The sequence below is a fragment of the Anopheles arabiensis genome, chromosome 2 (assembly GCF_016920715.1).
Source record: "Anopheles arabiensis isolate DONGOLA chromosome 2, AaraD3, whole genome shotgun sequence".
NCBI lineage: Eukaryota > Metazoa > Arthropoda > Insecta > Diptera > Culicidae > Anopheles > Anopheles arabiensis.
In genome coordinates, this window is record NC_053517.1 from 64,789,432 (window position 1) to 64,815,471 (window position 26,040).

Below are 26,040 nucleotides of genomic sequence, written 5' to 3' on the forward strand. Positions count from 1 at the left end.
TTGCAACTATTTCGACATCCTTTCCTTTCAACAACAACGTATTTGGCGTATCTTCTCTTGCATCCATCATGCAAAAGGATGTTGATCCTCTCGGCACACGATCATACGATCTCCTCATTTAAATCAGTCTGAATTGTGCGATTGAATGTTTAGCAACTTTGGGTGTGTGTGTGTGTGTGTGTGTGCTTTTTTTGTAACTTTCATTCATTTATTCAGTTCAATCATTCCCTATCAGGTATCTTGAGGTGGTCGCGAATTGCCCTCCTGCATCATCCTCTCCCATAGTGCATCGCAATCGCAAAGTGTTTGAGAGTATCATCATCTTATCTAACGTTCGGTTACGACACTCATACTAATTGCTTCGTCACAATGCGTTTCAATAAAGGCCCACAATTTCGTCTTCTTTTTTCATCTACTGCCAAAAACAAAACAATACAACAGCGGAAGGATGTGGAGGACAGTCGAAAACAAGTAGGATCCGCGGGATGAGAAGGGTATCGACAGGTAGAAGGTAGAAATCAAAATACAAAACCATAACCACAACGATGGTCTAAACGATAATCAATGCTGTTATCAGGCGAAATAAAGGGAACGTAGGAGGAAGCGACGGTGAAATGGTGGGGTATATGAATGACCAACCAACCCAGCCAACAAAACCGCAACCGCGCACCGTTTGCATTTTCTTTTCTTTCCACAGCAAACACCGAGCGGTCGTTGTACGTACACACTCGGAATGAATTTGTGCATCTTGTGTTGTTCGATTGTTATGATTCGATTTGTTAGCTAAATAATTTATTTTCTCTTTCTCTTTCTCTTTTTCTCATTCTCTCGCTATTGTTCTTATTATATATTACAATCGCGTTCGTTACCTTCCAACGAGCAACGAAGCGCTTCACCCTAGCCGACCTTAGGCGCATTGCGCGGATGCGCGCGTGTTACGCGGCGGGATTCTGTCTGTATGTGTGTGTGTATATATGGGTGTGTTTAATGCTTTTTACAAGTTATGCTAAGGCTCCTTCGATCCTTTCCTCTCTTAATGTTTTAAAGCGTCATGGGATTTCCTTTCTGCTGCACGCGCGCGCGCTCTTCCTCTCCCCTTCCTCCCTTCTACTTTCATAGGGCGTTTGTGCGCGGTTTTTTGAGGCACACCCGATCCTTCCAGCTTAGCCGATATATACAAATACATATACACATCCTTGTTTCATGCTCTCCTCACTACATGCACAAATAGGTCGACAGGCAGAAATGCTTAACATATGCATATGAAATAATAACTTTAATATGCTTCCTCTGCTTAATCGTATATAAACATATAGTATAAGACACGTACTATCTCTCCTGTTCGTGCCACAACATACTTTACAATCGCGCGCGCGCGCGCGCGAGAAGGGAAAAGGGTGAAGCGCACCTATACACGCGTTCTTTCCCAAAAGCCATTACGCTTTTGTTACAATTTGTATGGTTTTGCTGTATAAAATACCACTTGGAAGTTACAAATAAGCAAATAAAACAACAACTATCCAACAACAGCCGCAACCCGCAGCGTTTCCAGTTCGCATGACATACATATATGTGTTTGTGTGTGTATATATATAAGGATCAACGATTTATTGACATTAAATGATCGAAGATTGGCTTCTGTTTCGAGATTAAAATAATAATAATAATAATAATAATAATAATAATAATAATAATCGTAATAATATAATAATAATAATAATATTAATAATAATAATAATAAAATAATAATGATGATAATAATAATAATTAAAAACGAAAAACATATCAACACGGCAAAACGTGCACGACAAGCGCGCACACATTTCGCTTCCCTACCATCATAATTCATTACTTACATCTGACATTCGACATCATTACTTTCAGCACTTGTTTGGGCCGATTTTCTTGCACTGCTGTATGTAATTTCCCGTAATTTTATCTTGACCGGTTGTTGACGCATTTTCCAAATCATTTTTTTTTTTTGCATATACTTCTGTCCCGCATCTTCTCCCCAATCGGGGGGGGGCCAATAATCGGTGCTCATCGACAAACACACCTGTGTTTGGCTTGTGTTTAGTAGTTAGGTTAATAGCGTTACTATTCATTTTCGCATCTCCTTGTTTTAATCTTGCGCTCTTGTTTAATTCGTTTTCACTTTTTATCCTTCTCTTTTTTTTACAACACTATAATGCACGACTAGATAATACTGGAAATTAAATCCTACTCGAAATCTTGAGTTCGCTTGCTTTGTTTTATCGGTTTTGTTTTTTCACCTTTCACCTTTGCTTGTCTTCTTTTCGTTCTTTTCTGTTTTGTTCGCTTCCCTGCTCCAGCCGGATCGCGTTCGAGTTTGTGTGCTGTGCGTGTGAAGTAGTAGAAGGATAGATTTGGGGGATTACGGTGGTAATAGAGGGTGTTAGAATGGTATAGCAACAGGATACTACAGCTAGATCGTGCGTGCAACCGTGGAATGATGGATGGAGAATTGTACGTGGTTATTAAACGCTATTGAAATAAGTTAAAGTTCGTCCAAAAGGTCAAACAACAGCAATGGGTGTTTTGGAAACGAGTTACATACACTAAGCGCTTGAAGTAGATGTGCTCCGTCAAATGAATTCGTTTGTTTTGGCGATTATCCAACAAAAGCTATCCGATGCATGCAACAGGCAACGGTACATCGGCATCTAACAAATCGAGGGCATCCGGTCGTCGGTGTGGACACATTTCTATTCACCATCGTCAAAACAACCCAAAGGATCAAATTTGTAGATTTACACACTGTCTAAAAAAACGCGCTCTAGCAGTGTTTGTGTGCTGACTGGTGATCTGTGATCGAGTGTCCCCCCCACACCCTAAGAAAAAGGGAGGGGAAGCAGGAAACTTTATGAATGAATTTTATTTTTAAATTTTCATCTGCCCTTTGCCGCCCGGACCGGGTGGATTTTCCGACACAAGCTCTCTCTCTCACACACACACGTTTGCTTGAAGCGCAGAGACAGAAACGGACACTGTGGCGCACAACATTTCACAACACACCATTTGCGCACGTACTGCCGAAACTCGTCCCACACATTGCATAGGCACTGGGAACGGGAGGCAGCAGTCTGGTGGTGCCGGATTTGTGGCAGAGAGAAATCGGTCAAATTCCTATTAAAAAATGGACGTAATCACGTTCTAGGCGTGCTGAGGCCGCGAAGAAACCCGAAGAAAACAAAACCCCAAAACACCGGAGGATTTGCACTATTCCCGGGTCCCGCGTCGCGATCCTACCGATGACGCACGTGTCAGGGGGGGAAGGTTTAAGCGATGAACCTGTTGGCGGTTTGGCGCAAAACCGTCACCCGTTCGTTTGCTTACGTTTACGTACGTTCTAGACGATCATGATGATGATCCTCACGAAAGCAGAACAACGGCGTAGCATGTGATCCATTTCGCAAAGAACAAACCAAAACAGGCTGAACGCGATGGAAAACACGCGGAAACGATCGCGCGCGCGCACACACACATGGCAATGCTGCGTGTTTGGCTAGCAATAACAAAAAAAAAAGATCATAATAATATTGACGATGCATTTTGGCGGGAACGAAACGTGTGTACATGCATTGTAACAATGCACAGGGTACGGCAAGGATACTTGTTTGATGGCATTCTTTGCTGACGCTGTACAGGGCCCGCTGTTGTTGGTGTTCGGTTGCCTGGGTTGCGCTGAGAGATCCGCTTCCCTTTAACCCCGGATGGGTACATTAAAGAAACACAGGGACAATATTAGTTTCTAGGAAATATGAGTCTCGATTTCGAAACAGAGATCCTTAAAGGGAGGAAAAGAACGAAAACATACACAACACGCACACGCACACAAAGTGCGGTATGGTGGTTTTCTCTGTCTGGCACAGAACAAAAAAATGCAACAACATATTCCACCAGTTCATACGCACACACACACACGCGCGTATACGTGTGTCCGGGAAGGCAGGAATATGAGATGCTGCAAAGAATTTTCCCGGTACTGGGCAGATGAGAGAAATCGTTCTCGTGCTTTGATGCCCGCATCGTTCCCGCTTTGTTTAACAGATGGTACACGCACATCCCGCCGGGGGCGCGTCGGATCGGAATTTGGTCGAGTTTGCTTTGCGCTCTTCGCCTCGGTCGGATACACCGGTCCGATGATCAGGTATTGGAACAACGAATCCTCAAACGCATTGCCACAAGTTGCCAGAGCATGGCACAATAATGGTGTGCTGGTTGCCCTCTCCCGCAGTCCCTTTGCCCTTGGTGATTGGAATCAATATGCTAGCCATTGATGAAACATTTGGCTTTTGGTGCGGATTTTTTTCCTCTTCAATGCTAAGGCATGCACGCATACATCATAAAGGAGCAGCAAAAGGAGCAGGAGAAGATTGAATGCTTCATTCCTTTCGCTTCCTCGAAAGGCAAATTAAAGGCTCAACACCATTTGGAAAGCGCAGGGCCTTGACGACATGTGCCCGGGACACATTAGAGCCAAGCTGGACCAGACTGCCAGACGTGCTATCCCAAGAGAGATGTACGATCTCCAACGCAAGGGAGGAGATGATCTCCAACATTCTGCTCCTTCGTCCTGGCCAGGTGTTGAGCATGATGAATGGATGAATGGAAACTAACTAACGCATATGCTGTTGTTGTTGTTGTTGTTGTTAAACCAATTTACAATACCACGCGTACATATCATTCTACTCGCAAAGGAACGATCCAGTTTGATCCTTTTGCATCTTTGTTTAAACAAAAAATGATTGAGTTAAGAACGTGAGAAGGGAGAGGGTTTTAGGATGGAAGGGATTGTTGTTGGCTACAAAACACACAAACACGAACGTTGAATATGACATACGATCTTCAGAGTAGCCTCCTGGAACGGAAGCACATTCCTGCATAACAGGGTCCAACGGTAGAAGTGGTAGTAGCTACAAAGCACTAACGGGAATCAGAAAGAGGACGGTGTGTTGCGGGGAAAGGATAAATTGATGAATGGACAACGTTTGAATGTACGCTCATTCTACAGGTGCAACATCATCATGATCATCGACGAATCGTCATCGGTGTCGTCATCGCGATCATCGACGATCGCATCCCGAGCGCACCCACAGTTACTGCTGTACTCGTCATCACCGTCCATTTCGTCACTGCCAGAGTGCTTGGTATGATCGCCGCGCGACCAACAGTCCCACCACCGTCAGTAGGTATCGTTGCTGGAATCGAGTAGCCGCTTCTCGGGCGTGGTTAGGTCGGTGGATGTACCCGAGCGATGCTGGTGGTGCAGATGGTGGCGCAAATGGTGGTGCAAATGTTGCAGTGGCGAGTCACCATCGGCCGGATCGCCCTTCACCCTTGATTCGTGCTCCTCTAGACTGCCCACACTCACTCCGCCTCCATTGCCCCCACCGCTAGCAAACATGGAACCGTTGAGGATACCGCCGGCTCCGCTCAGTGCGCTTCCCGGTGGGAAGCTGGCCGAAGGAGCGGCGGGATGCTGCGTGCAGCGGCAACCGTGGCGGGAATGTTTGGCGTAACAGCGTGCACAGATGGCCACGCAGCCGCGCATCGGCCAGTAGCACCAGAGACAGGGCAATGCCACCGAGAGTGCCCCCAGACAGCCCCAGCGGGTCGTACGCTTGTGCGGCACACAGGAACAGGGATCGTCGGCACACGACACGGTCTCCGTCTCAATGGTACCGTCCGGACCTACCACTTCCCGCTCGAACTCGTGCTCCTTCGAGCAGTGGTAGTAGAGTGCCTTTACGCAGCACAGACAGGACGCGTAGTCGATGATTGTTTCCGCACTGCACAGGCAGCTTTTGTCGCAGAGCCAGTGCGACGGCAGTGGTCGCGGCTTTTGACACTCCTCACAGCGGCAGCGCCGACAGCGTGGACATGTAATCGACCCAATGCCTATCAGACCGTCGGAACCGGCTGCCCCGACCGTGCCGAGGGTACCGGGCGCGCCACCACCCACCGTCGCCACCGCCGATCGGCCATGATGCCGATGATGATGGTGATGGTGGTGCTGCAGTTCCAGCTCCAGCAGCTCGTGCCGGTCGGAGCCATCCTTCTTCTTCGTCGGCTGTTTGGTAATGATACTTGGATTGCGCGCAATTCCGCCAGCATTCGTCAACGACTGGCCGCTACCGGTGATCGTTGACGTGACGTCTTGTCGGCCCTCGGTACTCTTGATCGCACGGATAATGGAGTCACTGTTGCCACCGACGCCATTGATGGGCGATCGTGACCGATCCTGCGTTGGCCGCGGCTGTCCCGTAATGACCGTCACTACGGCTCCTTCGCCAGAGAGCAGTGACAGGTTTCGAAGCTGTTGCGCACCCGGCGCCAGCCCGGTCAGGGCTCCCGTCGATGGAATGTTGGCACCACCAGCTGCTGCCCCATTGCCCCGGCCAAACGGCGTATCGACGTACTCGTTTGCAAGTCGTTCGTTCTCTGGCCTGGGCGCGGCCAGCGTCACCGGGGTCGTTGGGTTGGAGGAAGTGTTGGAGGCGACTCCGCCTACGATCGGTTGATCGACGGGGAGTAGTAGTACCGGTGGTGTGCCGGTGGTGGTAGTGGCACCGGTGGCCATCGATTCGGATGCCCCTAGCGGAGGAATACTTGTTAGGTGCGGATGCGGATGCAACGGTGGACTGGTGGCTGGACTGAGGCGACGGCGGGCAAAGGTGCTTCCGTGGCCGATGCTCCCGGCCGGCGACGTTGGTCGCTGGTGCGGCGGCAGAGGCGGTGGGGGAGGTGTCGTCGATCGTGTGTGCAGTGGTACCAGGGGTGCAATCTGTGGCCTCAGGAGTGCCGCCGTCGACGAGCTCGACGATACGGAGGACAACGTGGAAGAGTTGCTGCCGATGCTTCGATTGCTCTGCTGATGCGGATGATTATGATGATGATGATGATGGGGAGGAATTGGTTGAGGGGGAGGATGACTACTGCCACTTCTACTGCTGCTACTATGACTACTACTATTATTATTATTTAGATTACTATTACTCCTACTGCTAGTACTACTGCTGCTGGTACTATTACTAGTGTTACTAGTGCTACTATTACTTCTACTACTGCTAGCGTTGCTTCTTATTAGGCTAGCACTGTTAAAATTACTGCCGGCGGTCGTACCCGGGCTCGTATGATTATGAGGATTATTATTCATAAAAATAGTATTATTATTACTATTACTACTACTACTACTATTATTATTATTATTGTTGTTGTTGTTGTTGTTGTTGTTATTACTTATATTATTGTTGCTGTTGCTGCTGATATTATTACACGCTAGGTTGCTGCTGTTGTCGTTGCTGTTGCTTAAATTACTACTACCTAAGATGCTGCCGCTTCCGCCGATCAGGTGTCGCGGTTTTGGTGACAGTTGCGGTGGTGGTGTCGGTGCTGTCGAGGCGGGTTGCTGCTGTTGATGATGATGGCTGCTGCCCCCATTGCCGGTTGCCCCGTTGCCAACCATCATCCTGCCGATCATCGCCGTCGGGTTCGGGTTCGGCGAAGCAGAGCTGATGATGGCCGACGGCGAAGAGTTTGGATCTGGCGCCCGAGGGCGATGGACGCGGGGCAACGATTTCGGGGGCCTTGGGGGCGCCAAACTAGTGCCGCCATTACGCCGATCCATGAAGACACCAACCCGCGATTGGTCGCGATCCTCTTTTTGCCGTGTGTGTGTGTGAGTTTGTCGCTGCTTGGACAAGCACAGCAAGCGTTTCAGCAATCGCTGATCGTTCTATGCTTTACGATGGCTTAGCTCCCAGTAGTTGGCACCGGTATCGGGATGCTGCAAGGATGGCGCCGTACGTTCGTAATGTTGTTCTTCTCGCCCTGCTCGTCGATACTTTCGTTCGTCGTCTGCTTATCAATGCGTTTCCCTTCGTTATGCTGCTTTGATAGCAAAAAAGAACGATGCTGTTGCACGCTGTGAAACGCCTCCACGTGGCGGATAAGTTTTCGTTTTGTCGTCTGCTTCTGCTTCGTCTTCATCAGCCGAAGATCATCAAAATCCGTCGTCATCGTTTTGTTAATCGCCTTCTGGAGCCAAACACCCGAAAGCAATGTTGTGATCGTTGTCCCGATGATGAAAGGCCGAAGGTCGGCAAGTGATCATATGTGAGAAGAAAAAACAAGAAGAGAAAAAAAACATATAATTATACGATGTTTATCATTTGTGCGCCATTTTGAAAGAGAACAAACTTATATTGTTTTGAGCCAATTTTATTAAGATAATATAAAACTATTAACTTATTTAACTTTTTGTTTTCACATTTCAAAAGCAAACAAATAGACAACTCTTTATGTTATGGTTCCAGTTGCTAAGCGAATGTAGACATGGCAGAAACATATATATGCGATCAATAAACGTGCAGTTCTGTTCAGTTCAGTTGAAAAGAAAAGAATTGCCCATCAACAGAAGAAAAACACCCACACTCATTCACATTGAGCAAATTCGTCGATCAATTACGATCCTTCTCGGTTTCATTTGACACAACTGCCAGAATGGACCTATTTCGTACTATTCACTGGGATCCAAACAGATCCCAGCCTCGATCAATAACCAATTAGAATGAATTGATTGAGTTGCCAGATGAATTGAGCAAAATTGTCCGTTTCAATATACGTTATACGTGATCGTGCCAACCCTCCATGCTCAGCAAACGCTCAACGCAATCAATACGCGTTTAATACATTCACGCTTACATTTACACATGTGTGCACATGTGTGTTTAAAGCAGGTACAACAGAACGAGGAATTCAAACATTGAGCCAAATTCTCAACCACATTAATCATTATCCGCGAGAGTATCAGCATTCCAAGAACGAACGTCCGTACTTGCAGTAATCATACTTCGGAAAGCACCGCATACCGAAATTGTTATGGGTTGTTGTTTAATATTTTGCTCTTTCCATGGCTTTCTATCATTCTTTCGTTGTTTTGCTCGTACTCTTTGCCATTCCCTGGCTACTTACATGTGGTTGTGTAAGTGTTTGGGTTTTATTTTCTATCAACGCGATCTGCACATGTGTGGTGTCTTATGGTGCACGAGTTTGTTTGCATTCTTTACATTTTTTCGCAAGTTGTGTTCAGACACATGGCAGCAGTTTGGTAGGCAATTAACCGTCGTCTTATCATTCGTGATACTACCAATTGCAGGCATACAAAGTTCGCAACATAAGATCATGTATCGATTGCGCAATAAACGTTGTCACGATAGATTTACCAAAATATATCTGGAATATCCATCCGTACTGATAAGTTGTGTGATGATGTTGATATTTGCTTTACTTCACTTTATCTTGTGGAGAAACCGCCGCTGAAATTCGTTTCGATACGAAAACAAAAAAAGATGAAAAAATAAACAAACAAACAAACAAGCTAATCTTAATTTGCATAGTTTCACCATTCTTCGCGAGATTCGAAGCGGCTCAGACACCTCGCGGACAGAAGGTGACTGTTTCTCCCATCCCCATCGTTCATTTCTTTCTCTATCTCGCTCATGTACGCATAAATATCCTTGTTCTCTCTCTCTCTCTCTCTCTCTCTCGCTCTCTCTCTCTCTCTCTCGCTCTCTCTCTCTCTCTCTATCGTTCTCTCGCTCTCTCTCTCTCTCTCAAGCGCTCTACCCAAATCCCAGGGGATGCTAAATGAACAGCAGTAAAAACAAAGCAACAGTCACAAAAAATAGATGAACGAATCGTACGAAACAAACGGCTACAGAAAACTGGATTCCGAAAAGTGGAACTGGAATTCAACATACAATGCGTTCGTGCGTGAGATTTCCATTTTTAACGTATGAATGAATGAACGACGAACTGGCGCCAGCATTAACACCTTGATGGGGTGTTCGGTGAGCAGGTGGTGAGCAGCGCACGGTTTAAACTTGCTTTTTGCGTGAGACTTAACATTCCGATGTCCCAGTGTCGGACTCGGGGGTCTCGATGCTGTTCGGTCGCTTTTGCCTTTCCCTAACCTTTACAGCCTTGAGGTTCCAACAGATTGTGTACGCAGCTTTTTTCTCATTAGGACGTAAAATATTGAAACAAAACGAAAACTGTATCGAATTTTCAGATAACTTACGATGAATACTGATGTTGTTTGACTATGTCGCAAACAGATGATTTAATATTTGTCCATATGCGTTTGCCTGTACGCTCCAAGAAATGATTTGATAATGAAAATGTCTCTTCGATGAGTTACGACCTTGGTGATAGACTTGACATGATCTTCACTAGAATTTATGAGATCTTATCAACAAAAACATGTTTGAAATACAACGTATGTTTGGAGTTACGTGCAAAACATGGTTTGTGATGGTTATATAGAAGAAGAAAATTGTCCTTTACATTCCGTGTGTACTGCACCCTAACACTTTGCAGGGGTCAGCAACAACAGGCAGACTGAAGTTGAGCTGCTGCCGAGAGGAAGCGCACACGAGACTATTCGGAGCCATCATAAAGGACACCCTTGCAGATCTCAAGAGGTTCACTTTATTGACTTAATTGTCTTCCATGTGCGCATATGTGCGGCACCTCTGAACCTTTCACAATTCTGCCAGGTAGATCAGACCCGCTTCATAAGGTCATGGAGAGTGCAAAGATCATCCATCAGGAGCCTTCCGAGCAGTATACCTGTGCTAGGCTTTGCAAATTAAGCAAGGTCCATAAAAGGACGGCTCTGAAACTGGAGTCCAGGAATGTGTGAAAGGTAGACGACAAGGAAGCAAAACACCATATTTCAGTTTATGCTATTGTTGACAAGGAAGGCAAGGAAGCAAACTGAAGAAATGTCAGCGACTTCACAAAACTAACTACTTGTAGGAGTGCAGCATTTGCTACTCGTGAATGGCGTGTTATGCACTGCGCTGTTTATAGCACGTAAACATGTTCGAAGCCATCTCGAAAGGTTGAAAGGTTCGCAGGGAAAATGCATGCGAACTGGGAAGGGCAATAAAAAGGTATACCAGAAACCTTCACCGACCAACTTGGCGCAGCATACCGAGAGTAGCAGATTCTAACGTTTCGGATGAGTCATAAAATGTGATTCATGCCGTTCTACGGCTGCACAGTTTTCAATTGCATCCCGTCGATACTTCAAGAGGCCCTTGCTGGGTAACCAGTGTCTTCATTGTTTTTATATGATCGATCATTAAGGATGCTCTCTACCATCGCAAACGTTCGCGTTCGACCGCCACTTGAAACGAAAATGGGAAGAACTGCTCGTTCTTTAGCCGTATCGTGTCGTGTCGTGCCGTGTCGTGCCGTGATCTTATTCCCATGGTTTACGGATAGTGATGGAGCGAAGGCTAATCCTCAGCTCACATATATCGGCAGGTTGTTAACGTACGAGCAACATGTTCTAACCGAGGTAGAATGGCACATCTTTTTCCTTATATATTTTTCTTTACAACAACCATAACAAATGCAAGGTGTAAGTAGGGATCAGATAATCCTGCACTCTCGAAACCCCCTGGACGGTGCAGCGTTGCTGCAGCTGTGGAAAATAAAAACAGCCTTCCCGAAGCCATATTGCTGCCTGGTTGGCTATCTTGGTACGGTTACTCGGGTGGAGTTACAAAGAGGATGCCTGGCAAGTACAAGCACAAAGCAGTGACATTCTGCAAAAGCTAAACCTACGTTTTTTTCGCTTTTGGGTGACGCTCCATTGTGGGATGGATGAATGTTAAATTCAAAGGAGCGTTAGTGCTGGTGTGTACCACAAGGCGCGTAGAAACCTGTCCGATCATCAAATTAAATTAGATCGCCAGATTCCAGCAGTGTTTCGAAGTCTCCAGCCTTGAGAAGAATAGATAGTGAGCGTACGAGGGTGCTCCACTCCACGGACAGAGGGAAAAAGTGCGTGCGTGTCTCCGTTGTACCTTTTGGTCCTACTATCCTCTTTGTATCTGTATTTCTCTCTTTTCCATCTATTTCACACACACATACATACATACGCACAACCCCCCTTTTGCTTACTCTTTTGCTCTACAAGAAAGCACAAAGCTGGCGATTCTGTTGGCGACAACATGTTGGTGCGACATTCAGGCGACTTAGGAACGAACGAAGAAGCATAGACAGCCAGCACACGCCGTACGAAAGTGAGCCACCAGACCTTTAATTTGTTTCTCTCGGTTGCTTCTCCACCGCGCCTGTGTTTTTTTCCCCATTCCAATGGTGAAAGCGGCCATTGAGCGCGAAGGATCGGCGTAGACTTCAGTGATGGTGTCGAGCAGCGCGGAATCGAAAAAAAAACAACCTTACGTCCGGTGGAATGGTGTGCGTGCAGCTGTAAAGAACGGGAGGAGTAGGGCGGAGGGAGAAACAAATCCTCATTTCGATCATCATCGTTTGTAATTATGTCCCCGGGATTGTCGATCACCGGACAACCAGCCGCCAGCAACCCAGCCGCCTGCACCATGCAGAGCGTGGTACCCCACCCCCCTCACCCTCGCTAACCGTGCACAGCCGCGTTGTTTGCCTTTACACCAGGCGTGTTTTTTGGTCTTCTTATTGCTATTGTTGCTCTGTTGCGAACGGTTCTCTTTCTATCGCACGTTCGATTTGATCCCGTCGATCGACGATTGATGGAGTTTCTCCAGGAAACCCGCACCACAACGGAGAAACAGACACCACGGACGAACGAGTTCGAGAGCGAGAGATCGAGACGCCCGGCGACTGATGTGGAACAGAGCAATTGAACTTCTGCGTCCCTCCCGCAGAACCGTTCCCTCGCTTCCAGCGCGTTGTCCATGATGGAATCGGGTTTGGAACCGGATTTGCCAGCGCCTACAACACCAAGACGACGTCGTTGCCGCTGACGACGGTTGCGGTTTGGCGACTCTCTGGCGAGAAGATGAACGAACGAGCGAACGAACGAACGAACGAACGGGAAGACAAAGGAAGCAGCACGGAATAAGCTGCTGCTGGTAGAGGAATTAAGGTGAACGTGTAACAGCAGAAGCTGCAGCATCAGCTGAAATAGACGACGGCTGCCCAGTTTTCGAACAAGATACAAAAAAAACCGAACACCGACAACCGGCCGAAGAATGAAAAAAAAAGGAATACATATGTATACGAACGGATGTTGAGCAAGCGTGTGCGTTTACCCAACCCGTGAGAGGGCGATTTAACGTACCCTGTTCGACGACGATCATTTGATATCAGACGACGGCACGAAAACGCTAAGAATTATTTAGAACATACTAAGCAAATGTTTTGTTGTTACTAGCCTTTGACTAGCAGCAAATGTACTAGTGCAAATGCAAATGTACTAGTTGTTAATTGCCTTTGGATCACAATCATTTTAATCAAAAAACGTACTATACCCATTTGAAGTGACGATGATTCGATGGTCGTTTAATGCCGATGTTAGCTGCACCATCCATTGTGCCTGCTTCCAGTACGGTACCGGTACGAGATCGACCCAGGAATTGAGTGAGCTGTTGTTATTATGTGCCAGGTGGGCTAGGGCATCGGGCGTTGCCTGACCGTTCAGGGACGCCAACGCTAAGCGAACAGTTCCAACCGGAACAGAACACGTACACACAGCAGCAGAAGGCAAGAGGCAAGACACAGCAGCACACAGCCTAACCCTTCTTACGTACGATGAGCTGACCCGTACGCGTTTCCCCTTTCGGTTGCTCCGGTCGTCAACCTAACCTCCACCGATCACCGGATGATCCGAGTGCAAGCAGTAAACAAGGTTATCGACCTCTCCTTCTTCTCTCCTCTACAAGCAGTTCTGTTTTGGTTTTGGGTTCGGGTTCTCGGCCGTATATATACCATTGATCCCCCGATCCGTTGCAGCTTCTGCGTTCTGCCCGTTCATCCTTTCGCCAGCATTTCGCTGGGCGAAGGGGGCACGTCCAAGAAACGTTGTTAGAACCCCTAGGAAAAAGTGAGCATATTATCGGAGTGCTTTAGACGCCTTAAGCTTAAGAGCTGTTATTTAGTTGTTAAGTTTGAGTTTAGTGTAAGAACTGTTCCCGCGAGACAAATGCAAAGGAAAGCAAACAACACACCACAACGAGTGTTGTTGATTTGGTTTACCAAAAAGGGTGGCTCGATACAATTGTACAATACAAGTCGATAGCTAGAAGAAAGATTGATGACAAAAAAAAACAACATATTATTGAGCTGCTAACACGTGTTTCTCTGTGAATGGATCTAGGATGAGGCATTCACATGTTAAGAAAAATTAAAAAGCGCAACTTTACAGTGAATCAGACGCAAAAGTCGCGGAAGCTAAAAAGCAGCCACAGAATGAAACGGATGCGGCCAGCAAACGGGCTATTATTGTGGAACGATCACATGCAATAAGAGAAAAAGCAAAACGCACCATTGCACGCCTAAAATGCAATCGTTGCCTTCGTTGGAAGCACAGCACAAAACAGTGCATCGCGTCTCCGCCGTTTGCCATTGCCGGTGCAGCAGAAGCAGAAGGCAACATATCCCATTTAATCAACACGCTTCCGGCGGAACGGATCGCTCCAGGCACGGAAGCTGCTGTTGGTTCCCACGGGAGAAAGCAGCAGTCAGTTTCGAGCGTCGAGAACGAACCTCACAAGCGTCATATGTTTTCATGCTCGCTCCGGTTGTTTGGTTCATTCTTCCGCTTCTTTTTTATTATTGAGTTTGTGCAAAAGGACACACATTACAAAAAAAAAAGAGAAAAGGCGTTTGCGGTGCCAGCTTGAAGCAGGAAATGAATGAATTGAAAGCGCAAAATGCGTCGTGTTGTGTTTCGGAACGGAAGAAACAAAAACAAAACACAAACGAGCCAGGGCAACTGCCAGACCGGGCCAGAGAAGATGGAAAGAGAAATAACGAAACAAAACATAAAACGGAATTAATGAAAATGGTTTGCCCAAAGGACCGTACTCTGGATCGTTATGCTCCCACGCTTCTATTGCCTAACCGGAAGTTAAATTCAGCGTAGGGTTTCTTCCCGTTGCTGTAATAAGAATCTTTCGATACGTCCCACCCCCGTCGTCTCGGGACCACTTTCTTTTTCTTTTCTCTTTTCACTTTGCCTTCATCACAGATATTGTGCGGTGTGGCAACGAGAGAAATAGAACATTGTACACAACCTTGCAAAGGAAAGGGAGATGGGCTAAGCACGCGCACTTTCGCATTTTTAGGCGTGATTTGTAAAACCCGTACTCCCGCGTATTGCCAGGCAGCCAATTTCCTATGGCGGATAGAAGAAGAAAAAACAAAACGCAACCTCAGTGACGCCGCCTTTTGGGCCTACAAAACCCTCGAATCCTCCACCAGTGCTCCAATCCGGTAGCTGAGTGAAAGAGTCGACCACATCAAGCCGAAACCCGCGTCACAGCTAACACCCACTTTCGGCATAGCTGTCTAATTTGAACAACTAAAAGTCCAAGCGAACCGTTCCACGATGGAATGTTTGGTATCAAAATGAAAATCTGCCATCAAAAAGACGTAAGACATCCTGTAATACATTGGTTTTCCCTAATTTATAAGGCTTGAAGATTGCCTTACCACTCCCAATCGAAGTTCTAGTGTTGTTCCTTTCTACGCGAATCGCGAGCTTTGAGCGTTACCATCGCAACGACACGTTTGCACGCACATTTGAAAGGCAGTCAGGCAAACATTGCCACTGCTTGTATTTATTGGGCAAAAATTACATTTTATAAGAAAAGCCGTGCGTGGATTGATAAAAACAGGCTACGGGAATGCATATGATGCGGTGGAATGTGGTTTGGTTTTAATCAATCATTTTTCGGGCACATGCGCAATGCAACGATGCACCAGAGCAATATCCAAAGCGGAAAGGATAATACTCTGCCAGAACACAATACGAGTGCGAGTAAAGGATAGAGAGAGAGAGAGCGAGATAGAGAGAGGGTTTACTAATAGCCGAATTTCTCACGCCACAATTCTCACCATTCACTCACTGCTCGCGTCCTGGCTGTCGCTCACGGCTCACTTTGCAGGCAAATTCCGATGTCGCCCACGCACAAAAAATCAGTTCGAGCTGTGGTGCAACGCCTTTTTGCACCGCAGAAACCCACTCAGCAGATGGGCGTATGCATTCAAGATGCATTATTTTAATGAAATTCTACGGTGTAGCAAAGGCACAGGAATTACAGTAAAACATATGAAATGCTTCGAACAGACGATCTCTCGCCGTGGGTTGAAATCGTTGCGTAGGGGAGGACGATGAAGAGCCGAAGGCAGGCTTCGAGAACATATTTCCTCTTAATCTCGTGCCCAACGACATGAATCAAAGCCATCAAATCAAGCAAATGAAATTAAAACGGAAAAGAAAAATAAATAAACACACAGCACCCACCCTCCGCCCCGCCCGCCATCGAAATAATACATGCCAGCAAGCAATAAACAAAAACTTTACGATTTGCCACGACTCAGACGAACGGGGAGTGCAGGCGTTATTTTTAACTGACCCTCGCGATACCTTCCCGCCAACACTGACCCCACCAACCAGACCCTTTCCTTTGCTGGCCGCTTCCTTCCCGTTCAAGGCAGACCTTTTTTTTTGCGCGGCTGCATAGTGTTTATCTTGCCTCTGCCACAGGGAAAAGGGCCACAATCAGCAATTGTGTGCTCCGAACCTCCTCGCCGTTCCCGCTCTTCCAACGCCGCATTATTTCTTTCCTTCGCGTCCCGACCTTTCGTTTGTGGGTGAAGGACCGGCCACGAAAATCAAACAATGAATTCGCAAATCTGCGACGAGCTAACCTGGGCTGGACTGCTGAACCGCTGAGCAGGAGGAATTTACGAAACCGCACGAACTCGTGCGGCCGACGGTACCTGCGGACAGTCCCCACCAAACGCCAGGCCTGTAGACTGTACATTGCATCCTCCTTTTCCTCGTGTCCACAAACTCACACTGGCGGGTGCACGACGGGTGCCGACGGGTATTGTTGCCGGCAGGTTGTGCGTTCGTTAAACTTTTCATTTTACTGTGTTGTAACATGCCAGGTGGGATAGCCCCAATGAGTACCAAATTTGAAATCCAACAAGTCAAAGGTAATCATACAGAAACGAACATATGCCAGAAACGAGTGCAGTGAAACGCGAAAGAGTTTTTTCTTCTGTTTCTACGTTATGCACAATAGAACCTCATTCAAACTATCGCGTGATATCCACTATCCTCCCCAACTCAATGATGAAAGATTCCCCGAGAACTTAAAGCGATAGCCCTGCTGGAAATCGTGTCATCCGCTGTGTGCAGTCCGTCCACTAGTATCAGAATCCGTGACCTTAGCACATGTACAGCTTATACGAAAGCCCTTCCACACTGGGCGGCAGCAGCAAAATGAATCTTGTTGGCCTCCATTTGACTCAACAAGCTGTGCTCAGTGCACAGTGCAATCAAAACCATCACAATAACGTCCATGACCAGTAAAATGGTGACAAGAGATGAATCGGCAACTGGCAAAATGCACCGCAATTTACAGCCCCAGAGGAGCAGAGCGAGGTGCATACAGTGAACACGCAAAAAAAAGAACTCTCACACACACATACACACATCCAAACGGCACGTAATTAATGCCATATGAAGATGGAAGAGCTCGCTCACGACTTACCACTTACTGTGGTTGCAAGGGAAGCATGCAGTGGGGCGCTTCGAGAGCGCTGGACGATCGACAGGAGCCGGACGAGTAACAATCAGTCTCCATTCAACAAAGAGCTCGCACTAAGAGTCGACACTCAAGAGAAAATGAACACACGAGAGCTAAAGAAAATGAAAAAAAGAAAGAGCAAAAAAAAACAGCGCTACGGTGAACAAAACAGAGGAAAAAACTGGTAGCCCTTGAGGAAGTCGCCGCTCACCCTGCCGTTCTCGATCACTTCTGTACTCTCCCCTTAGACTCCTCTTACGGTGCCCTTCCCCTTCCCCCTTCCGTTGGTAGAGATTGGCCAGGAAAAGGGTTAGTATCAGTAGCATGTAATCACCATTCGAACGGCAATCGTTCGCTTCCGCCGTCGATTGATAATCATGAATCAAAGTCGCTGTTTTTGTCGCCATTCCTCTACATACTCTACCTCCTCTACACACACACACACACACACACACACACACACACACACACACACACACACACACACACACACACACACACACACACACACACACACACACCGATATATTCGCCTCTCCCCTTGCTAGCACGTAGCAAACGACGTGGAATTGTGGACCAGGCACCCACAGCGACACTTCCTTTAAATTTATGCTGAACAAATGGTAAAATGATTGCAGCTACAGGTCACACAGGGAAAGAAGGCTAAATGGTGGGCTTGAGCAAATTGTCAGCGTATGGTAGAGAAAGGGAAGGGAAAGGGTTGATGAGGGAAAATGGCAAATGTGCATGTATGCCTGTTTCCGGAGCAAACCAGTACAAGGATGGCGTTACTATTCCTCGTTACTTTTCTTCAGAGAAATACAGCAACAAAAATCAGTCAAATGGAGACAGTTAGCGAACGATCGAGGTAAAGAGATAGTTTAACTGGGGGAAAAACAGTATTATCTCTTATAAATCCCTGTTTACCATTTGCATTATGCAGTTTGCTTTTGCATTGATTCACATTTCTTTTTAATTTACAAATACAAGCATTCTTTCAGATATGCACTATTATACCTTGTCTTGATCAATGTTTTGTTAATGTACTTGCGCTTTAAGTAATTGATTAAACGGTCTAGCGTGTCTAGCGTATTAAAGTAGTGTGACACAGTTGCTGGAAGTTTTCGATCGGTCAAACATCGGGAGCATCGGGTACTTCACCCAGCTTTCCTACTCGTTTCATTACTTCGCAAGATGTGAAGGGATGCTTGCCTATCTGCAGCACACAGCTAAACTTTGACGAACTTTATAGTGCTATAATGATGATTTTTCTTATGCCCAAGTCGATCGTTTGATTCAAGCTAGTATGAAAGCATGGAGCTCTTACATCACGTTAACATTGCAGATGCATCTTTGTGCAAAGAGAGCAAAAACGCAACATCAGCCTTAACGAATTTTGCAACCACAGCCACCATATCCGTCACCGATGCCTAATGTGCACAATCAACGCAACACAAATGAGATACTTCCTCTAAGTTTCTTGCCGCCAACCCACCAACCACCCTTCTCCCTCATCCATCCCTACCCGACCCGACCAGCTGCCGCCATCCGTTCGCCGTTCGCGTTCGAGGCCATTCTAATCAACTTGCTCCCATCCCATCCTTCCCAACCCCAATTCCACACAACCGTACTTCCCCTCCCCCTCCCCATCCCTTTCCCACACTCTCCCCTCGTCAACCCTTCACATCCTTCCACCCGGACGATGCAAACGTCTCGGAGTTGGTGGTGGTGGTGGCCGCACCCCGCAACAAACACATTCCGACGGTGCGGATCGTTTCTGCTCAGCATTCGTTTTCTAATGCCGCAACCGCAACTGTCATGTGGGAAGATCGCGACATGGTGGAGGTAGAGGCCAGTCGGTGCGCGGCGCGCGAAGCTACGACTAACAATTGTTGTAGTCTCACTCTATCAACAACGCCGTCACCGAAGGCGGAAAGATGCGAGGGGAGGAAAGGCACCCAGCGGTTCACGCGGCACACGATACACTAAAGCAGCAAGGCAAAGCGCGAGCGAAGCTTGCTTTAGTACACACCTAAGCGTCTTGGTAGTAGTGGATGACATTTTTCATTCATAAAAGAATTTTAATTCCGTACGGGTGCGCGTTCCCGTCCGTCTCTCCGGCAAGCGAGCGAACTGCTTTTTTCCCATTCTGTATTTCATGTTTGTGAGCGCGTGTGTGTGTGTGTATTTTCCCTGTTTTACAAAGCGTGGGATGTTTGTACATTTGTATGCGTGTAAGCATACATACGAGTGTGAGTGAAGCATTACTTTTTGCTTTCAATTCCGACAATCAGATCGTCAATTGATCGCCCGTCGATATGAAATGATACAGCTTGCACAGTTTTTTTTTTGTAATCGCAAGGCGTTCCTGCTATCTATCGTACAGTGAGTATTGGGTACTAGTTGCCCGAATTGGATAAGAGATTCACAGTTTGTCGTTTTTCCCAACCCTAAATAGTTTCAAGACACGTCCGTCGATTTATAAAAATAGGTTATTCTCCCTTATCGATGTATGTATCAGAGCCATTATCGGCTCTTTTTTTTGTAAATTGCTCAAAAAAAGGTTCCTCTAGTCCCGGGTGAGATCGTAAAAAGGGGAAAGTTACGTACTGCTGCTGTTTGCGGAAGACGGTGCTGCCAAGAAACCTCGAAGAAAACTGACTGTTTACCCTTGGTTTGCGTGTTTGCGCGATAAGAAAACACGTGCACCGTACCGTCTCTGCACAGAGAACTGTATATACGCACATACACACACACACACACACACACACACAGAGCCATGAAATAGGGTTACATTTGTTGCATTTGTCGCGCTTTTTGGAGTCCCATTTGTTTGTTATGCTTAATATTATTTGTTAAAACCCATTAACTAATGATAGACCGACAGGACTACCCGCTAGAAACAGTACACGAATGCTACTTACATAATGAATAAGCAATTAAAGACGGTGTATTTCGGCGTTTTAGGGCTTGATCCGTCGCCAGCCGCTAACGGACGCCGCACCGTTCTGTCGCTGCTGGAAGTCGCTTTTCTGTTCTGTAGCTTTTTGCTTTGCCTTGGCGATACGATCGTGCGCTTCCCTTCGAGTGACACATAAACACTGGAAAATCGCACCTTTCCTTTTGCTTTTTCGACTTTTTGGCGCTTTCTTTTACACTTGCCCACACGGGGAACAGGCTACTATTCACACGTGGATTTACTACCTTGACTTGGCTGCTGTATGCGTGAGCTGCGTAGCAGAACACTAGCACTTGCACCAGAAATGCACACCAGAAAGTAGAAAATGAAAAAAAACGGTCACCACAGTAACACACGTTGTCGTGAACGAAGACTATTCGAACACCTGCACAAATGCACCTGCTGCTGCTGCTGTTGCTGTTGTTGTTGTTGTTGCTGGTGCTGCTGACTGATCGATTCGATTCGGTTGGTCGACTTTCGAATGGATATCTTTGGATAGATATCGGCCGAAAAGCGAGCACTTACTTTATTTCGCACTATAATATCGATATTTCGCACAACAGAACTATGCTGCTCCAACTCTCTACCTCTCGCGTCGTTGTAACTGGAGCACTTTTGCTTCACAACGCTTCCTTTTTCAACCCTTGCCCTCCACGCCTTGCTCACTGTCGTGTGTGTGTGGGGGGGAATTTTCGCTCTATTCAACTGCCCACCTTGCAAAAACGCAACACACTGGCACTATTTTTTTCCCTTGCACTGCTTCTGCTGGCAAAGCACACTCACTTGAAGAGCGGAACAGAACTCTTGCTGCTGAAGATACTGCTTCATTTCGTTGCCTCCGGGCGTCGTTGGTGTGGGGCCAATGGTGCCCCTTTTCGTCGGGTCGTGGTAGGGTACTCTGTTTTAAGCCAAATGCACACGGTATTCATCGTCGTACACCAAGCTCAACGTAAAAACTGCAACGCACGGAGCACAACACCACTACTCGGTCGTGACACTTCCGGTCGAACAATTTTTCACTTTCCACGGCAAAAACATTCGCACACACGCACTGCCATTGAACGGTTGCCCCCGTTACTAGGCGCACACCGTGGACGACGCTTGCCTTGATTTTAACTGAACTGCCTCAACAGATCGGTTACTGCTGAAGGTGAGGGATCATGTGTTGTTGATGTCACCAACCCACATGCTCTTTTTTTTTGCAACGATGATGAGCTTTATTTTGCGGCCACCCTCCTCAATATTGCCACACGCTTTTGGTCACACACGCACTCCGGGTTGGAAAAGCACATTCGCACATTCTTGTCGCTCAAGCAAAGACTCTATATTCATACAACAATCGCAGTTGGGAAACGGTTATGCTGTGTTTCACTCAATTTTACATTCCACCCGATTGGGCGATCTTGGATGAGAAAAGGGCACACACTAGCCAGTACGCACTGTTGCAATGCACGCGCCCACACCCATGCACAAACACACCTATATACGCACTCGCGATACGCAACGAAACACCCCAGCAGAGTTGAGGGGCGTATAGGCGAATATAACTCTCAGCAGTCGCTTGGCGTGCCAAGGAGGAGTCCACTGTTGCCGTCCCAGGGACTATTTCCGGTGCAAGATGGCTAGGCTACTTCCGGCTGTAACAATAGTTGGACCGTTTCCGACACGATCGAGTTAAACAGCAACGGGGAGAGATAGACAGAGAGAGAGGGGCGAGGGAATCCTGTGCACCTTCCCTATCGTGGTAACCTCAACAGTCGTTGCTAAAGGTACGTGCCGTGTGGGCTGAACGGCAGCAAAACACGTTCCACGCTTGCATTCGCACCTCACTGCATTGCATCACGGCTGCTGCTGCACCGCACCGCCGCCCCACAGTGGCACAGAGGACTGCAGCAGCAAACAAACAAACGAATCACTCTGAACTCACTCGACGTTTGAGAGTATGCGCGCACTACTGCCGTGTGTATGTGTGCATGTATGTATGTGTGCGTGTTTGTGTGGATGTGCGTTGATCTGCCCACCAGGAAAATCACGGCCTGGCTCAGGGGTTTGCCAACCTTCGCTACACACACTGACTGACTGAATGACTGACTGCTGCACACAGCCTGCTGCTGGCACTGGTGCTGGTGACGATGATTGGGGCGGCGCCTTATTTTTTCTCAATCGATTATTGCTTCTCGTTCGGCGCGGATATGTGCACGGTACACAGCACTATTTTGTTTTATAATGGCGGTGGATTTTTCTTCTTCTTCTTCTTCTTCTTTGCTTCACTATCTCACTAAAGGTACTTTACTTAACGGTTAAGCAAACCTTCTTTTCACTGCCCCCGTGACGCACACTTGTAAGCTGCTGCTGAGCTTCATATTCTTTTTTCCTCGCAGTGCTGTGCCGTTGCCACTCTTGCCGCGTATACAGCTTAGCCGATATGCGAGCCACGATGTTGTTGCTTGCTTTGCTTCTTTGGCAGAACGCGACCGCGCCAACGCACACACACCTATGGGGCGGTGAACTGACGGTGGCACACAGAGCACACAGAAAGAGAGAGAGACAGGGACAGACGGAGAGAGGGAGAGAGTGTGTGTATGTTAAAAATATACAACTGAATTGCTGCGGAGGTGGTGTGTGGTTCGCCGCTCCAGTTCGGGACGGGGACGATTAAATTCCGTTACACGGGCGGCTTTGCGTTTTTGCAATTCGACAAACTGTAGTATATAAAACACGCAACACTGTAGACACACTGTGTTTCGCCGTCGCGCGTGGCACCACCAACGGCAATCACTGGCACAGGTTTGTATTTTGCACACACAAAACAACTGGTGTGCGCTTGGATGAGCGCTGCTGCACAGCACAGTAGCAGCACACTCTCGGATAGCACGATTTCTGCTGGGTAGCGCAACAAACCTCACGGACCGCACGCACAGCACGACCGACAGCGCCTCAAATCCGTATATGAATGGAGAGGCGCAAGGTATGCTGCTATGCCGTTTGCGCTCATTCACAAAAGCCGCACCACACAGCGCACGAGCCCGTGTGGGTTGTGTGTGTGAGAAAACGCTTCAAAGCTGGAGCAACGATGGTAGTGTGCGTGAGCGAAACGCTTCAACCGAGGCGGACGCGTGTAGTGGTGAAGCACTGCCAAGGCAGCGAAAAGAGGATGGCAAGCACCGTGCGGCAACGAGCCGTCCCGCTCTAGTTGCGGTCTGAGACGCGCAACACTCACACCATCGCAGCGCGTAATTCGGAAGCTGTCCGTTCTATCTCGCTCGCTCCTACACTCGCTCGCCCGTTTTCGTGTGCACTAACCCACACTAACCCGTTTTGGCTCGATATAATACACCCTTTGGGTGTGTTGCTGAATCTTTCTGAAATTCAAATATCCATCGAACGACGTGGGATGCGTGTTGCTTTTGCAATTGAAAATCGTACTTGCACGGGGCACCACCCCATTCATTCTACCCACCATCGCGCCCTCCGCTAAACGTGTCGTTCCTCCTGTGTGTTTGGTGGATGATGTTCGAGAGCTCGACGTTTGAAACCGATCGCCTGCCTCTTTGCAAGCGCAAGGTAGTGTGCGTTCATGAGCAGCCCAACAGAGCGAGGGGCAGGAGAAACGACACAGGGAAGGACGGAACGTATCGTTTTCTTTCCCTCGTGCAAACGGTCGCAAAACGAGACCGCAGAATGATCGCCACCGCGCAGAGCGGGATAGCGCGAGGGGACGTTTTTATGAATGAAACTGCCGTTTGCTTTACGTCGGATGAATGGAAACGAAACAAAAACTGTCCGCGAAGCACACGAGAGAGGCTAACCTTCATCCCTTCTACCTGTCTTGCCGTACGGCCCTCTCCGGTCCTACCCTGCGCCCGTTTCTCCGCATCTTCCGCCTCTCCCCCTGTGCACTCCTCGTTCGCTCCTCCGTACTCGCTCTCCTTCCCTCTCTCGGTGTTTCGCACCGACTCCGCGTCTGTCCCACACGCTGTTGTAGTCACCCTCGTTGTTGAGCTTAAAATAAAATGAAGAAAACGGAGAACACGGCAAAGAAAACACACATACCAAAAGAAAACAGAAAACCTTGCTTGGGTTGCTTGGACGGCCGTCGGTTGCTTGGCTTGCTCGACGGTTCGTTTCCCGTTTTGGGATCGCGTCGTCGTGTGCCTACGACGTAGTCGACGTCGTCGTATGCATTTCCAGCGTGAGCGAGTATAATCTTTTTCTCGATCAAAACGCCTCAAACCAGGGCTCTTCGATTCAATTGAAAGCAGCAGTGTCGTACCGGATGGGTGTGGGGTGTGGGGTGTGAGGGTTGGGGGTTGAGCCGTAGCGGCTGTTGTGTAGCAGCGGTCGTAACGGAAAAGGGTCGAAGAAGGCGCGGAGCAACGTGACTGGAATCGTCCACACAATTTCCTCCCTCCGTCTCCCTTCCACCACCTCCATCACCACCCCTCCCACGTTTTGTACGTTGTACAGCAGTGTGGGCAGCAGCACATACGGGCGATCGTGTAGAAAAGTCCAATCTTTTGACTTACCTTACTTTGTGACATTGGCTAAAGGCGTTATGACATAGAATCGTTAACAAGCAAACCGGTGCTGAAAAGTCGCATTTAGTAATGATACCCAGTAATCTGCCATCTGGCTGTACGATTTTGTAACATAATTCGCAATAAACAATATGGAGCATTGAATGGTGTGGTTACTAAATGTTTATTTCTTTTAGTAAACGACTTTCCGTAATGCGCATGCAAAGCGGATGTACTAAATAGTTTTTATATTTTACAAATCCAGTGGACGCTGCATCCCACATTTATTTATGACCATCAGTCTCTGGAGCATTATCTCACTGTGCAGCAGCTGCTAGCTCTCAAACAGGATGATGGAAGGGAATGAAACTATCGCAACAAACTAATATACGCATAACGTGAGAGAGCACGTGTATGCGAGTGTGAGCGAGAGCGCTCGACGTGGAGAATTTTATGTTAGATTTTACTAGAGAGAGAGAGAGAGAGAGAGAGAGAGAGAGAGAGAATGGGTATGGGCGAGACAAATGTTCAGAGCGGAAACGACGATCGACAAATGCCGCCATTGCACATTGGAAGCGAATAGAGAAAAAAACCGGAGACGAAAATGTTTTTTTTTTAATTTAAATTAAATACAAACTTTATAAAAATAACGAAAACATTAGCATTATCAAAACTATTTTGCAGTTAAAGTTTTTACAATAAAAAAATATATTTGTTTGCTTTTTTATATTGATAAAGCTCGGCAAGTTTGTTTATTTTCTACTTTCAGAAGCCAAACTGTTATGAGTCACACGTTTATCACATTTTTGAGGTAATTTTTTTAACTCGATATCCATTACCAATTTGACGACATTTTCGTATAGATTTTTATTCAGTTAAATCGATCCGTTTATCCCTTGACGTTTTTTTCTAAAATCACCAAAAC

General features: G+C 47.2%; 1 protein-coding gene across 2 annotated transcripts; it reads right to left on the reverse strand.

Annotated features, from left to right (window-relative positions):
- Positions 1-756: 756 nt before the first annotated feature.
- Positions 757-23,547, reverse strand: LOC120898684 (protein sprouty). Of its 2 annotated transcripts, none has more exons than XM_040304850.1 (2): positions 20,564-23,547; positions 757-8,058 (listed from the first exon to the last, which is right to left on the reverse strand). In XM_040304850.1, exon 2 carries the CDS (start codon positions 7,649-7,651, stop codon positions 5,207-5,209), a length of 2,445 nt encoding a protein of 814 aa, XP_040160784.1. In that variant the 5' UTR covers positions 7,652-8,058; positions 20,564-23,547; the 3' UTR covers positions 757-5,206. The 2 variants fall into 2 exon arrangements, with proteins under 2 accessions (XP_040160784.1, XP_040160783.1); XM_040304849.1 differs by having other exon boundaries at positions 757-8,061.
- Positions 23,548-26,040: the final 2,493 nt, after the last annotated feature.

Excerpts from the sequence above, each read along its gene's own strand:
- LOC120898684 (XM_040304850.1), bottom strand. The coding sequence starts at position 7,651 with ATGGATCGGCGTAATGGCGGCACTAGTTTGGCGCCCCCAAGGCCCCCG.